The 16,620-nt window shown below is 37.5% G+C and overlaps 1 protein-coding gene across 1 annotated transcript in view; it reads right to left on the bottom strand.

Moving 5' to 3' along the window:
* The window catches only part of LOC124798734 (Down syndrome cell adhesion molecule-like protein Dscam2), a 444,553-nt gene that overhangs the window by 164,282 nt on the left and 263,651 nt on the right, over positions 1-16,620 (bottom strand). The window contains exons 13-15 of the mRNA XM_047262262.1: positions 9,617-9,736; positions 3,634-3,807; positions 2,661-2,808 (exon numbers count right to left, since the gene is read on the bottom strand). Of these exons, the coding sequence (XP_047118218.1) occupies positions 2,661-2,808; positions 3,634-3,807; positions 9,617-9,736 (442 nt within the window). The remainder of the gene's footprint in view (positions 1-2,660; positions 2,809-3,633; positions 3,808-9,616; positions 9,737-16,620) is intronic.

The following is a 16,620-nucleotide window of genomic DNA, read 5'->3' as shown; positions in this document are numbered from 1 at the left end:
TGACTTTAGTGATAGCCAGACGTTTGAGTGTCAAGCATCTAGGCCTGCTTGATACAGGTGGGCCATTGGTAGTCTTAATATGATGCACTGTATTGTGTAGCACTTGTTTAGGAACATCTGGAGGTCTAATCAAATTAGTAATTGTTGTAGCAGTGTTGTGTGCTTACGGTTACCCCTTGCATCAGCTTGGCACTGTGAACAGCTGCGCTGCAGCTGAATATCACTAGTCAAGAATTAACCACGTGTGGCAGCAGATTTTAATAAGCTAGAAAGTCAACTCTCATGATGGCTTCTGAGATGTAGGTGACGTTAAAAACCTGATGAAAGAGTAACAGAGTCCCAGATCTAGTTCTGTCTGCTGAGTTATGTAAACTGATATGGAGGAGCCGTTCACCACTGTCAAACAAAATGCTGCCTGTGGTCTGCAATGAGGAGTTGAAGTTCACAGCAAAATACTTAAATTGGAGCTAGTGTCCAACAAATACTTTTGACCTAATTTTCTGTCACTGATGAAAAGCACCGTGATGGTGACAGGCAATTGGCTGCATCTATGACTGTCTGCTATTGGCATTTGGTTAAGCTCATGGTGCAGTACACTTCCTCACCCACTCACTGAACTTATGATAGTACCACCATGTAGAGTGGTCTGCATTGGAGGATGCAGTGCTGCTTGACAAATGGCCCCTAAATTTCTTATGATATCATTCTCTAACATTGGCACTGGTTTGCTTCAACAGCTTGCTAATTTGTGTGCACAGTAAACCCACTTTTGCCACTAAAGAACTGTATTTCTGCATGGTTTTGTCACTGTGCTATCCTGAACAGCAGTGATGGCTTCCTATATTTGGTCTGCAAGCTCTTCAATGGCATCTAACAGCATTTTCGATTGTGGTGTTATTATCACCTCAACCTGTGATGGTAAATGACTGCTTCAAATGGCGTGCAGCAAATTATCTGGGACCAGTGTCTACCTTGCTTCTTAGGCATTGAAGGTACTGTGGTGGTCTGTGGTCACCCATATCCTCTTGTGTCAGCATTTGACAGTTTCTGTTCTCCTGGAAGGCTGCAACTGTTCGAATTAATAAGCTTGTTATAAGAATTTTCTGCCAATGATGTGGTTATTACATCCTGTACTCCCTCATTGTAATGGTGCTCTAACTGGCTCAAAATCAGGGCAAACTTCATTGAGTCTGCCTAATTCCAACATAGCAAAAACTCACCTTACAAACCACAGAACTATGTTATGTGGCCAGAATAGGAACAGGAGTGTGGCTAATCTTGACACTGCTGTTTGCCTTGCATCATGTTGACTGAGTGCTCTTCAGCTTGCAAATCATGCAGGCTTTCAGATCACACCAACTTTTCAATCACATTTGGGTCACCACTTGTTAGACACTGCTTGAATTATGGCAGTCTGACCTTTTTCATTATGTACTATCAATCTGACTGATAAAGCCTGAATTAGCACTGTCAGGAATCAGGAACATAAGAATAATATTTTCTTGAATTACGTGCTCAATTTACGGGCATGAGAATATATTACTGTACATGGACAAGAGTAAGCTGTACAAAAGTCACAGAATAAACACTGTCACTGCTACTTCTGTATACAGTGTCAGTGGGGTGGGGGAAGGTGTATTTCTGCTTGTGAGAGCATGGAGGGATATGGTGGAGACAGGGTAGGTCTGGTAGTAGGTCTGGGAGTTTTGAGGGGTGGAGGGAGGGAGGAAGAGCGGAAATGGAGAGAGGTAGAGGAGGGGAAAAAGACTAGTGGGTGGAATACAAGACTGTGTAGCACTGGAGTGGGAGGTGAAGGATGGAGACTGGAAAAGGTTGAAGCCAGGGGATTACAGAAACATAGGATATATTGCAGGGAGAGTTCACACTGCACAATTCAGAAAAGCTGAGGCTGATAGGGAGAATGTAGGTTGCACAGGCTGTGAAGCAGTCTTTGAAGTAAAGCACACTATTACAGGCAGCATGTTCAGCAGCTGGGTGGTCCAGCTTTCTCCTGGTGGTGGTCATTCATGCTGACAGACAGATTGTTGGTTTTCATGATCACGTAGAAAGCAGCACAGTGGTTCCAGCTTAGTGTGAAGATCACATTATTGCTTTCACAGGTAGCCATGCCTTTGATAGGATAGATGATGCCTGTAACCACACTGGAGTAGGTGGTGGTGGGTGGATATATAAAACAGGTCTACTGCAGGGATGTGAGCCATGAGCAAGGGGTTTGGAGCAGGGTTAGGGTGGAAGTGGAAAAGGGCATTGTGTAGGTTCAGTGGGCAGCAGAATCGTTCTGTGAGAGGGGTAGGAAGGATAGTGGGTAAGATATTTCTCATTTGAGTGCATAACAAGAGATAGTTGAGACCCTTTTGAGAACTGATTGTTCTTGGTGGTACTGAGTCACAATGGGCGTGCAGAGCATCGATGTGTGCAACAGTATGTACATAAAAGAGCAAAAGGTATTGATTAGGGAAGAATATTTGACAGAAGTACAAAATAAGGGTAGGAAACAAAGAGAGCAAGAGGGGAAAAAAAGCAGTTTCAATAGCAAGCACTAACAATAAAATCTTTAAAAAATGAAAATATAAAAGAATGTAGCAGTGCTACAAATCTGAAATTTAAGTGAGTAACCTTTACATTTTATATATCTTTACCTTTGGTCCATGTCATCAGCTATGCGCTTTCCTCCTACCTTCCACATAATATCAATTGGTGTGTCACCTAGAGCCGTGCACTGAAGATGTGCCTGCTCACCCTTCTCCACTTGCATTTGTTTTGATTTCTGTGGAAAGTATGCCGGAGCTGAAATATGTAGTTGAAAGACAATCATCTGCATATTTTCCCTGAGAAAGTTTTAAGTATACCATTAACACTTTTTCAGTGGTTAGGTATGTTAATAGACAAAGTCAGTGTCATGCAAATGTTGTCTTTCCGCATGTACAGTCTACAAGCACTGTGAACAATACTACAGCATACTTTTAAAATCAATTTATGCAAAGAATTGTTCTCAACATCTCTTTGTATAAGCTGAAATTGATGTCCTATCTTCATCACTTCTTAGTGACTAATACATGATGTTTAGGTTTCCAATGAAGACTTGTAAATTTATTTTTATTTTAAATAGACTGTGCCACAGTTTTATGATTGGTGCTTTGACTGTCAGGATAAGAACTGTGCAATGAACTCTGATGGGAAGAAATAGAATAACACAAAATATTTATCTTTTTCATTATCAATAAATTGGATAGAGCTCTTATACTTTCAGAAACAATGCACCAAATATAAAACAGAGCAGTGTTAACACAGCATTGAAATAACAACCTGTTTTAAGCTAAGACAATAATTGTAGCAGCTTTTTAAAAAAACCACTTCTAGTGTGGATGACAGTTTAACAGATGGTTCAGGGCATCTAAATTTATTCTAAATACTGAAAAAACCTCGAAACATTGGAGTTTGTAACTGAGTATGACCATGTGCACCATGTATGAAAATCTTCTAAATAAAAGTTGTGTAGTCTGTATGTCATTTGCATATAAAACAATAGCATAAAACAGTACAGAGTCAGATCTTAAAGGCCAATGAGAATATCTAACATATTAAACACCATGGCAAAAATACAGTACATACCATTAACTTTCAGAAATATGACTTTGCTGACTCCAGTTCCAACCTCATTCTTAGCTTCACATAAGTAGTATCCTTCACTGTCTTTGCTTATGTGTAAGAACTCAAGTGAACCATTACGGTAAAAATTTACGTTTGGTTCATATAGAAATTCTTTATATTCACCAGGATGTGAACCTGTAAACAAGAGATTGGTTACTAATATTTATTTCATTTATTTCTTTGTGCAAGACAATGATTACTGTGATTTTTTCCATGGGTAATAAGGGAATAAAATCAATGAAAGTTGTTATAAGCTAGCAACAATTGGATTTAGGTTCAAAAACTAAAATAAAATGAAAAGCAGTGAACTGAAAGAGTTCTCACTACATTCTCCTCAAAGGATGTTAGGTGCAGAATAATTTCATAAGGCAGGTGTGAGGAGATAATAGTCACTGAGTGAAAGCTCATGGCTGTAAGGTAGTTGGTCAATAAGGCCCCAGCAGAAATGCTGAATCTGTGGACACACATTGTAGTGGAAGAGAATGACACTGTAGTGGAAGGGAATGACAGTGTCTCACTCCATCATTTTGGGTGTCATAAATCAGTTTGGGGACTATTTTTTCATTACACAAGAGCTGTAATCATTGACCCACATCCATGACATCCACCATAAGAATTCTCTTTTCACTCTAGAAAACATTAGTCATCATTTTCAACTTATTAAAACGATTATTGAAGTATTTTTTATTTTGATGAAGTTTAATGACTACACAACACAGACTGTCATTTTGATTCCATGTTGGTGTACAATATCCACATCTCATTGCCCATAATAATACAGGAAAACAAGTCACTTCCATCTTGTCAATATCAGTCCAAAAGTGCTCACACGTTCAGCATTCATTGTCCTTTGTGCTGTCTGGAAAGCATTTTCAGTAGCCACCTCGTATACAGTTTGCAATAGCCATGCTTTTCTATGATAATCGTGATGTGCCAAACAGGAGGAATACATCAGGCAGAGCAGCAATCATCAACCGTTGATCAGATCACAGTTTTTTTCCATTTATTGGACAATTTCAATGGTAAGGGTTTAGAGTCTGCCACTCCGCTCTTCACAATACACATTTGTATGACCACTTTTAACCCCATACCTGTTGAGTTTTTAGTGAGTTATGACCCAAAAAATAGTAATTTTTATTAAAAACATCTTATAATCCAAGGCATTACATACAGACATATAATGATAGTTTTGAAAGAACATAATAATGAGTTACAGATTTTTAAAGAGCAGCATTAATAACATCCTGGGAATACTAATGCACTAGACTTCGACTAAAACATCCTAAAACTAAAACTAATTTTTCGGTTTCTGTGTAGATATGAAGTAGAGCCATGTATTTTAAAATGGTTTTCTGTGAACATAAATCTTGGAGGAGCTGGATGGGGCACAGTTCACATATTTATATCACTGGCAAGCAATTGTCAGTTATCTGACAAACTGTCATCACTTTCAGTCTTTAATGAAATAAAATCACATTATTCTTCACTTTCTGAGCTGCTAAATTCAGTGTCAAATTAAGGATCACTGCAGCTAGAAGCACTGCCTAAACAATAGAGGACAGAGCTTGAAAGCTTATGTCTTATTGTTGAGTAACCAAAGCTGCACACAGTAAAGATGATACCTAGTGGCAACCACCTCAAACAGAACATGACAGCCAGGCTACAAATACGGGACTCTTTAGCAGCCAATCATTCAACTATCAGCACTGAAATGGGTATAAGAGAGGTTTTAGTTTTTCAAAAGTCTGTTCTTAAGTTGCCTGAGTATACTCTGGATTTTAAGATTCTGTCAAAATAATAAAAACAAAATAAGTTGGGACTTTATGTTATGGCATTAAAGTCCTAGCACCACTGTCTAACTTTTCTATCACTAATAACCATAGGTTCATAAACTAGGCCCAACTCCTGGTGACTATGAGCAGCTACGCATACAAAGTGCAAATTACAAAATGCACATCACAACTGAAGAAGTGCTGCGTGACTTTATTCTGAGCTGCCAACATTTAAACATAAGCAAATGGCCATTACTATTAGAATACACCTTATTTAATTTCTTGTCAAGAGCAAGCTGCTGTCACAAAGCCAAACTGTGTTTCTTTCAATATTTGTCTACTTTGTTGTTACACTGAAATAGGACAACAATCTAAATATAAAGGTCAAAGAAAAAATATACAGTCATAGCTTTCTTCTTTGGGTGCTATTTCTTCAAGCAAGGGGGGCAAGGAAAATTCTTCTCAGTTTTCAGCTGTTCTAATTAATGATTCTGAGTCACCACTGGAGAGTTCACAGCCATTAAACTACTCTCTGTCCAGGTTCACATTTTCCTTCTATCTTTTCATCTATCATAAGTTGCATGAAGAGGTGCAGTTTGCTCTGTAGACTTGGTAAAAATATTCTATTTTTCTGTGTTTTTCCCTTCTTTTTTTTCATTCCTTCACAAATCATGTTCTGGAAATCCCATCCAGATGGAAAGTCTTCAGGGATTTGGAACTCAAATCCTGCTCTTCCTGAATGCAAGTCTAATGCTTTAGCCCCAGTAATATCTCATCTTATCATTGGTCATCATCTACCCACATAATTTTTGCATGCTGCAGTATGTACACATTTTAATTCACTTTCATCATATTTATTGGTGAAATATTGAATATTTGGGTTCAACTCCATACAGGAATACTTACTACACACCAAACCTCATTATTCACAAGTGCATGCTAAACTGAAGATCACAAATGTGTGTGAACTGCTCCAAGTTGTTTAAATATAGATTTTCTGTGTCAATTCTCATTCTTATTTTTCTAATTTTTTTCTGTTAAGAAACTAGGCATTTGTTTTGGTCACTTTTGTTAGTACTTATTCATCTAAGTTTATAACTGTTTTAGTTATTTTTTTCTGGTTGACAAATATTAAATCTGGTTTCTGGAAATTGATTTTAAGTTAAAACTCTTCATTGCTATATTTACTCTGTCTAGAAAGAATCAAGGAGAAACATAGTGTTATCAGCATGAAGGATGTTGTTTAAGTGTAACCTCTGATTTTAATCTTCTTATCACCACTCTCAAGGAATTTCAAAATATGGTTGAAGAATGTCAGGGATACAGATAAATGTATCATTGTTTGGCACTTTGTAGTTTTCTTATGCCACCTACAGTCTTAAAAGTAATGAAGATAGCAAAAGTGTCTGTATTTCACAGTTAGTTAGTGTGAATGTGAGTAATCAGACAGTGCATGATACAAGTGCCTCCATGGCCAGCCTAGAGAGGTTGCCTCGTAATCTGGACAGATGGTGCAGCATTTACTGTGCTGTGTGCACAACAGCCCAATATAAGCCTAGCACTCCACACCCTTGCCCTCACTTATGTTTACTTGCTTATTGTAAGCCCACCTACAAGACTGTATTTTGATATGTTCTATAGTGATGAGACTTTGTACTCTTTATACTTCATTCTGTGTAACTTTGGATCTCTTCATGTGGAAGCAGAATAAAACTTGGTTGGTGTTACTTCTGATATTGTGTCTGTATAATGTTAAAACATACTTGAGGGTGAGGATGGCATACTCTGAGTGTTTCATCTCTTTGGTGTGATTTACAGCCAATGTTTGAGTGGAAGAAGTTCTCCAATCTCTTGTGGAACAACAGCAAGCTCTCACTGATCAGTAGCAGGCTCTCTCCATGACAATGTGGCAGCAGGTTGGCACACCAGGTTCCACAGCCACTGATACGACCCCCACCATTTCCTCTGTATGACTGTGAAAAATGACTTTGGCAACATTTTCAAGCTTCTGGAGTCACTGAACCCAATTTACATTTTTATTGGACTTCTTCTTGTGTATATCACCTTTTGTTTCAGCAGGCTCATCTCCAAGAACCTGCCAGTCTCCGTTTTGGTGAAAACTTTCAACAGCTCTCTAATTATCATTGCAAATGTACTCATGTTATTGCTGCTTGCACTGAGGTTCTATCATTGTCAAAAGTGGCTGCAATAGTCATATGGAGTTTGGGCAGCACAACTTCATCGGCTTACTGGTAGCGATTGTTGCAGTTCCTAACAGAGAACCACTGGAACATAAGAATATTATTTTCTTGAATTACATGCTCAATTTATGGGCATGAGAATACATTACTGTACACAGACAAGAGTAAGCTGTACAAAAGTCAAAGAATTAACACTGTCACTGCTACTTCTGTATACAGTATCAGTGGGGTGGGGGAAGGTGTATTTCTGCTTGTGAGAGAATTGGAGGGACATGGTGGGGACAGGGTAGGTCTGGTAGTAGGTCTGGGAGTTTCGAGGGTTGGGGGGAGGGAGCCCAATATAAGCCCGTTGCACCAAGCCCTTGGGTTCACTTATGTTCACTGGCTTATTGTACACTTGCCTACAAGACTGCATATTGATGTGTTCTATAGTTATGAGACTTTGTACTGTTCTATACTTATACAGTGTTATTGTGGATCTCTACATGTGGAAGCAGAATAAAACGTGGTTGGTGTTACTTCTGATGGTGTGTCTGTATAACGTTACAACAGCTACAAATGATCTGTGTTTTCTTAGAGGTTAACTTCAATGAATGAGAGGATAGTCAAGAAAACTGAAAAGTAGTTTATGTGAATCTTCATATTTTCATGACATATTGACTGAGCCATTAGATTTTGGGTATGCAGCTGCAGAAACTCCATTTCTTCTATTTATATTTCAGCCATATATCTTTTGGCCATCTTCTGAGTGAGCACATTTGTTATTTTAAATACAAAAGCCATCAATGTGCTTGCAGCCACACAATACACAATGGCCTCAGATGTTGTTGGTTAGACACTTGATCCATGTTGGGATATCGATGCACCAATAGGATATGCACAGTAGTAATGTCTTTGCAAGTTGATCAAAAAAAGTGCTGAATTCCATGCTTTGTCCAAGCAGAAACTGCAATCTCCACTAATTAAATCCCAAGCCAAACAAATTTCCACTTCTTCCTTCACCACCGAGTCCCAGAGTGTTGAAGTTCACACTAGAATTTCTACATTCTCATACAGAATTATTGGCCTCAGCACTTGAACACAAAAGAAGTGTCAGTGTACATAGCACAATAATTTATTGACTATGTAGCTTGTACACAAGAACTGTTACTTGCCAAATGCAGTGAAAAAAATTAATTATGATAATTTTGATGATACATCCAAAATCAAGGAGATAAAGTTTCTATGCAAATGGTAACAAAGCATAGCAAATGTATGAGAAATATACAGCCTTCATTAAAAATAAGGCTGTCCACAAACTGAAGGTTGCTTTGAACAAAATTTTGATTAATAACTCTGGTCCTACTGGGGATGGTTCAAATGGTTCAAATGGCTCTGAGCACTATGGGACTTAACATCTGTGGTCATCAGTCCCCTAGAACTTACAACTACTTAAACCTAACTAATCTATGGACATCACACACATCCATGCCCGAGGCAGGATTTGAACCTGCGACCGTAGTAGTCACGTGGTTCCGAACTAAGCACCTAGAAGCGCTAGACCACCGCGGCCGGCTACTGGGGATGGCATAACCTTGATTTCCTCTGACACTCTACCAGTTTTGAGAAGAGCTACAGTGTAATATCAATTCCAAAACATAGCGTATCTGCAGATTTTTGACATTAACAAATCATGGGTGAAATAACTGATAGGTGACAGAAAAAATCTGCAGACTGACAGACAATTGAACTAAAGGCCTTTGGATGATAGCCTAACAATTACCTACTTAACCACCAAATCACTTATAGCCCTTATGCAAATCTTTTTAGCTTAACAAATATTACTTTCTACTTAATTACAACTGTACAAAGTTTAAATTTCCATGAGCAACAACCTCATAGCAGGGCACTGAGTTTTAATATATGTAACGCTCTTAATATCATCAAGAGCACAGGAGTATAAACATACAAAAGGATTTACAGTGTAATTACCAACTGCTTTTCTCCATGTAATACTAGGAACCGGGTACCCATCAGCTTGGCAGTGCAATGTAACATCTTGACCAGAGGCAACATTTGCGTCAGTTGGTTCTACTGTCCAATGTGGTGGTACTGAAAAAACAGCAATAAATTATTTTTTCTCTATCCTACAAATTTTTTGGTAGCTCTCATTCATTCATACATATGCACAGATACTGTAGTAATTGGAAAAAATGCATACAGTATAGATAATGTACCACACCAGCAAATGTGCACCCACTTGCCTATTTTTGTTTCTAAATCTACTGGTGTCCATGGAAAATTAAGTGATTTGAATATTTATTCCATTTGAATAAAACAAATAGAGATAGTTATTGTCTTGGACAAATCAGTAAACTTTTACACAGGGATCTTTGAAAGTCAGTTTCCAAAAACTTTCATATTAATTTGAAACAGTATTTTGTTCAATTAATAAAAATTCTGAAATAATGCTATAATTAACATGGTTGTTGCCAATATGGAGGAATATTTATTAACATTTTGTAATCAGTAATTGTATTTGATTATCAGAGACAAGCAATTTTATTGAAGAAAGATGAAGTCTGTCAGTTGCTGTCAACATAAAATACTAACAATATAAGAAAATTTGAAAATTACAATAAAATCAACGTGTTAGAGCAGTTAAACAATGGATCTGTTGTCATAATACAATTAAAAGGTTTCTAAATAGCAACATATAAATCTGATAAACCTTAAATTGCTGTAATTATTCGATTTTAGTATTGCAATAAGCAAATCTTTCTTATGTAAGAAACGTACAGCCATGTGTGTAATAACAAAAAATTCTGAAATAAGCTTCATTTTTATAATCTGTATTATTAAGAATGTAGCTAAGACTTGAGGTGCTTTGCTTAGAAACATTTTATTTAAGGTAATGGGCAAAATTTAAGATTTGGAAAAACTACATGCACTTAAAAATCAGACTTAGCTTAGAAATTTTTGTTTTAGGATTCGCATACCTCATTTGAAAGCCTTGATTCTCTTCTACATTAAGAATATCTTGTATTGCTTAATTCCCACCAAGAGAAGCTCCTTATGATAAGTAGCCATGTACCCTTTTCATAATATTGTTGTTATTGCAGCATGGACTTCCCATTATTTTATTTATTTATCTTTCACTCTTTGCTACTTACTGCCTTACTGAAGTGTTGGATCCTCTGTAGTTTACCACTAGTCACTATCCAGCAGTAACAAAACTGCTGACCAGAACTCACAGGGGACCATGAGGAGGCAATGCCGTTGACACATCCATACAGTTAGTGCAGACCCAGGGTTCAAATTTGCTTGATGTATTCAGTGTTAAACACAGGTTGCCCCTGGTTCAAGGGCAATTCCAGTGCAACGAATGGTACTCATACTAGAGTATTCACATTGGTGAATATTCTGGCATTACCATGGAAGCTCTAACACAGATTCCCATTGCCAGTATATGCTCATTACTTTTATAGGAGCAACTGGATAGACCATAGACACCTTAGGAGTAATTGCTGTGCAGTTTGCATAGGGGCTCTGTTGTAGTCTTTCTAGAGACTGCAGATAGTAGCAAATGCTGACAACTCAAACAACTGCCTTAGCATTTATTCACAGTATCATTGTACTTGTGGTGACAAGCTTTCTCTCCCTGCATTTGATGAGATGTGACTGAGAATGTTTATTCATTACCTCTGCTGCCTACCTCTGCTGGTCAGCATGCACTAGTTACATACAGGTGTGGGATTTGATAGTTCATTGACAACTTTAGGGGTGAATTCCATATGCTATGCACAAGAGTTTTGTCAAGGTCTGGAGGTGCTTTCAGGCACTAATGCAAAACACATAAGCAGTGACTGTTGCACTGTGCACTATGCAACTTACAGGAGAGTGGTAATCAACATGCATGACAGTGAAAGATGCAGAGTTTATAATTCTCATTGACACTAGAAAATAAATAGCACTTTCCACTTTCTACACAGGTATATTCATACTCTGCTACAAGTTTTTCTTAATAATCCAACTACGTGGTCTGAATCTAAATCCAGGTGCAACTGAACCACATCTTCCTTACAACATCTTTACACCAACAATTTATTATTACCGTTGGTGGTAGCCAAATGTTAACTTCTGGGCAAGAAGCCTTAGTGATCAGTATGGCGTTACTGTTGTTGCTGGATCACTTGTCAGATAGAAGAGAGTATAGTGCTAGGATGAACTGAATGAAAACAATCAATTCATTTGGCTGTTGTAAAACAACTGACTCATTTGGTTGTAGTTGTACATATCAGTTCAATTATTCATTCATTCTTTTGAGTGAAAGTAGTCTGTGGGAGCAACAGAATGGAAAACAATCAATTCAGTCAGTTGGGCTACTCGTTCATTGTTTTGAATGAAACCCATCTTCTGGGGCAACTGAATGAAAACAATTGTTCAATTGGTTGGACTACTCATTCATTCTTTTGAATGATACTAATGTGTGGGAGCATCCGAATGAAAATAATCGTGTCAGTCCATTGTAGTTTTACCTGTCACTTGTATTATTATTCATTTGTTTTGAGTGCAAACAGTCAGTGGGAGAAATCGAATGAAAAAAATGGACACAGTTGTAGCTTTGCATATTGACTGAATTATTCAGTCTTTCTTTTCAAGTGAAAACAATCAGTAGTTTTTCTGTCCATTGGACCATGTACTCATTCTTTTAACTGAAACCACTCTTTAATTTTTAGCTGACAGAGTTATCCATTCATTTTTCTGAGTGAAACCAGCCTGCAATAAATTAATTAGTTGAACTAAAGCAGTGCTTCATTATACTGACAGAGGGTGGTCCTAAGTGAAGACATATATTAGGGGTATGCCAATGTTAACAGAAGCAGCATACATGTCCATTTAATTATGAAGTGAATGGAGTGATTAATATACTGTTGTAGATTAAACTGTTCCAGCACCCATTAGTGCATAACTAATTAACCTGATGTGTCACTGGAGTAGGCCTGCCATCACTTAAACTGCCGACCCCCAGACAAAAATTTCAAAAACCCCAGACATGTGGGTCAAATTGGATTATTATCCCAGAAACAAACGGTCTGTAGATGGTAAGTTGGCTGATAGCCACAGTGTTCCATGAGCAGCAGTGACATTAGAGGGGGGAATGTTTCCTCACTTGTGTTTCAGTGCTAATATTGCTAATGGCTGTGTGCCTCCTACCAATCAGTAGATATATATTACACATGACAGTAACAAGGATTTGCGAAAGTGCATTCGAGAGACATTCATATTAAGACATAGTATTAATTAGCAGTAAGGAAAATGAAAGTAAATGAAATCAGTTTTATACAGCTCAATAAATAGAAGGCAAATGACATTTAAGACATTCAGTTGTCTGGTGGGCAGGGCAGTGTCATGGAGTAAACGATTGCCCATTGTTGTAGTTTCTCACTGTCTCAATAAAGAAGTATGGAAAATACAGGGTGTTCCAAAATTGTCTTCACAACTCAGATCACATATATTTCAGAAATGGGGATAGGTAGAAAAGTGCGATTTGCGGCTTAATGTTCATATACACCTAAGATTCTAGTAGCTGCTTAAGAGTTCAGTGTGTTAAGATGAACATACTTTCTAGAGCCAAGTTCAGTATACACTAAAAAAATTTTGATATTACAAAAAAAGTATGAATTGAAAGTAATAAATGCAAACTATCACTTAGATTTGTTACAAAAAGGCATTAATTTATATTTTATTAGTACCTTCTAGGATGAAGGAATGTGAGCAGGCAAACAGTATCTATCAGTGCTGTAAATTTTCTTCAGCATGTTTGTATTCTTCAACAGCCTTATGAAAACATTCAACTCAAGTTTCATAATAATTCACTCGAGTCACTAACACAGCTTTTGCACTTTCTACACCAAATTGTGTTTTGGCACTGCTCCATACATTACTCATTTGGGAAAATATCCTTTCAGTAACAGCATACTGATACAGGTGAATAAATCATTTCATGATTGTTAAATCCAGTACAAATAAGTGTCCCAAATTAGTTCTGAAAAATATCATGACATGGCTAGAAAAATTGTGACGGTCACGAAAAATGGGGTCTGCTGGATGGATGTCGCTTCAAATGTGTGTGCTGCCTGTAGCACACAGATTATCTAAGTGATATTCCAGTTCCATGTCTGGCCTAGGCTCTTCTCATTAAACACTGCTATTGCTGCTTTCACGTGAGTTCACAGTTCATGCAAGTCCTCACCAAAGAAAAAAAATGTACTGGGGTTTCAAATGAGCTGGGTGTCAGATCTGGTCTGCCAACTGCCGGAGGGTGGTCAGTCAATAACTAACATGGAAAAATAAGAAAAATCAGCTTTAGGTGTGTGTGTGACCATTATGCCACAAACTGGATATTTCTACCAATTTCTGTTTCTAAAATATACATGATCAGAGTTGTGAAGACAATTTTGGAACATATTGTATGCACATAGGAGAGTGGCTAAACGTGCTTGCTGCTGTGCTTTTAGTAGACTACAACAAAGAAACTATCTATAATTAGGCTCTCCTTTACTGAATTTTAACTTAAAATCTAATTCCAAGCAATTGAATTTCCACAGGCATGAAAAAAGGTCCAGGTTTCCCCAGACAGTTGTATAAAAATCCCTCCAGCACGCCCTCAAAACTAGAACCAATCCAGGGAAATCTGAATGTATTGCAGCCCTAGTTAGGGATACAGAGGTGAGTGCAGTGGTTCCCTTAAGGACATATCAAGAAGAAAAGAACCTTGCATTGTCTTACAGACAGTTTTCACTCTGTTTTATGTCCACAAATGCAAAATCGTTTGAATATTTGCCCATTTAATTGTGTGCAAGGTAAATATTATATACATAAAACTACATCACCACCTACATATGTACAACCCATATTTTCAGTTTCACAGGTGGTGTCATAACTATTAAAAATCCACAAGTGCAAGTTTACAGACTTTAGCCAATGAAACATTAGAAATTCCTAAAGTACTGGATTATAAACAAGCACAGAAGCTATAAATCAAAGTCAGTGCGAGAATTTAATTCTCCTCATCCTATGCAGCAATTTTACCAACACTCATTAAGTCAACAGACATAGCCAAATCCCAAAGCCATAAACAAACAAGAAAGAAATTTCAAAATTTTACATCATATTACAGACCTACAAGGAAAAAGGTGGGCTTTGCCACTTCTAATAGTGTAGAGCATGTAATTGAAAAGTCTATTACTTTTGCTAATGATCTATGAGGTAATTGAGCCATTTCTCAACACACTTCTGCAACAAATTATACCTTAAAACACTTAGTTTTGAGGGTTCTTTCATTTTATGTTCACCTTGAAAATAGCAAAAATTTATAGCTTACATTGTGAAATAAAAAGAAAACTGTGAAATATGGTGAAAACTGCCGGATTACAACAGCTTGGATGTTTGTTTTTCACCTGCTGCCAACAGCTGTTTAGCATGGTTAACCCTTGCATTACCAAGCAGGGTATTCTTACTACCACAGGTTGATTTTTTCCCTCTAATAATGTTATCTGAAGGGGGACATGCCTGTTGTTTCATGACTTTGTACTAAAAGGATTGACGTTGAATTCACACTCACGGCTGTCTAATTTTTTTGACTTTATCATTGTTATTCAAGTCATTTATTGGTGGGATTGTGAGACTACCCCACTTGGTATGAAGCTTCTTATTTTCTTATTTGTAGAAAAAGAAGATTTTGGGAAATATATCTGTCATTCATCTTCTTTGTTGAGTTTTGCCATAGATCCAATGTTTGTTATTGTTGCTGGTTACTATTGTTGAGTTGAATTTGACGTTCACTGTTGAGCTGACAATACACAAGTCAGTATTTCATCTGCAAGTAAGGATGTCCAAAGGGTTTTCTAGCGAAGAGATCATGGAAATTCTATACAATTCTGATGTCGGTGACGATGGACATTGATAACGAACTGAATGAATATATGGAACCTCTTGACAAAGACCATATCATAGCATCAGATGAAGCTGATGATGAAATATCAGAAGGCCCTACACATTCACGTGAACAAGTAGAAGAAGAAGAAGAAGAAGAAGAAGAAGAGGATGATGATGAAGAAGAAGAAGACGAAGAACTGGAGATTTGTTTGTTCCTAGAAGTGGACTACAATTTTCTAGTGAACCACCAAAAGGCGGGCAGTGTCGACATCGCAACATTTTGAATGTAATACCTGGCCCAGTGAATGATGGAAAAACAATCAAAACAATAACAGAATCCTTTTTATTATTTATCGCACCGGAAATTGTGAGCATCATTGTAGAAGAAACAAACAGGGAAGCCAAACAAGTAATTTGTTTGTGGAATGCAGCTCATTCTTCGAACAAAATGACAATGGAGAGATATAAATGCAACTGAAATGTACGCTGTATTAGCAATTCTAATAGGAGCTGGTCAAACTCATCGACTTCGCACAAGTGCTTCCTATCCGTGGGGAGGTGATGTTGCCTTTCAGCAACCATTCTTTTCTGCTGCCATGTCAAGAAACCGATTTTTGTCTATACTGAAATTCTTGCGATTTGACAACAGAGACACAAGAACACAGAGAATTGAAGAAACCAAGGACAAGCTACAATCCATCATGGTAGTGTTCAACAAATTTCAATCTAACTTGTGCAAGAACTTCTATCCTTATGAATACGTGACTATCGATGAATGATTAGCAACGTACCAAGGAAACTGCCCTTTTAGGGTTTATATGAAGAGAAAGCCTTGCAAGTATGGCATTAAAATTTGGGTTTCTGCTGATGTGAAGACATTTTACTTATTACGGATCCAAATTTACACAGGAATGGTGGACAATACTCGGGAAGTGAATCAAGGACAGAGAGTTGTTTTGGATCTAATGGAACCATTTCTGAATAACAGTCATGGTGTAACAACTGATAATTTTTTCACCAGTTTTCCATTGGCTGCTGAACTACTAAAATGAAAC

The sequence above is a fragment of the Schistocerca piceifrons genome, chromosome 5, assembly GCF_021461385.2.
Source record: "Schistocerca piceifrons isolate TAMUIC-IGC-003096 chromosome 5, iqSchPice1.1, whole genome shotgun sequence".
NCBI lineage: Eukaryota > Metazoa > Arthropoda > Insecta > Orthoptera > Acrididae > Schistocerca > Schistocerca piceifrons.
Note: the sequence above shows the minus strand (reverse complement) of the source record. Positions and strands in the feature narration are given on the sequence as shown.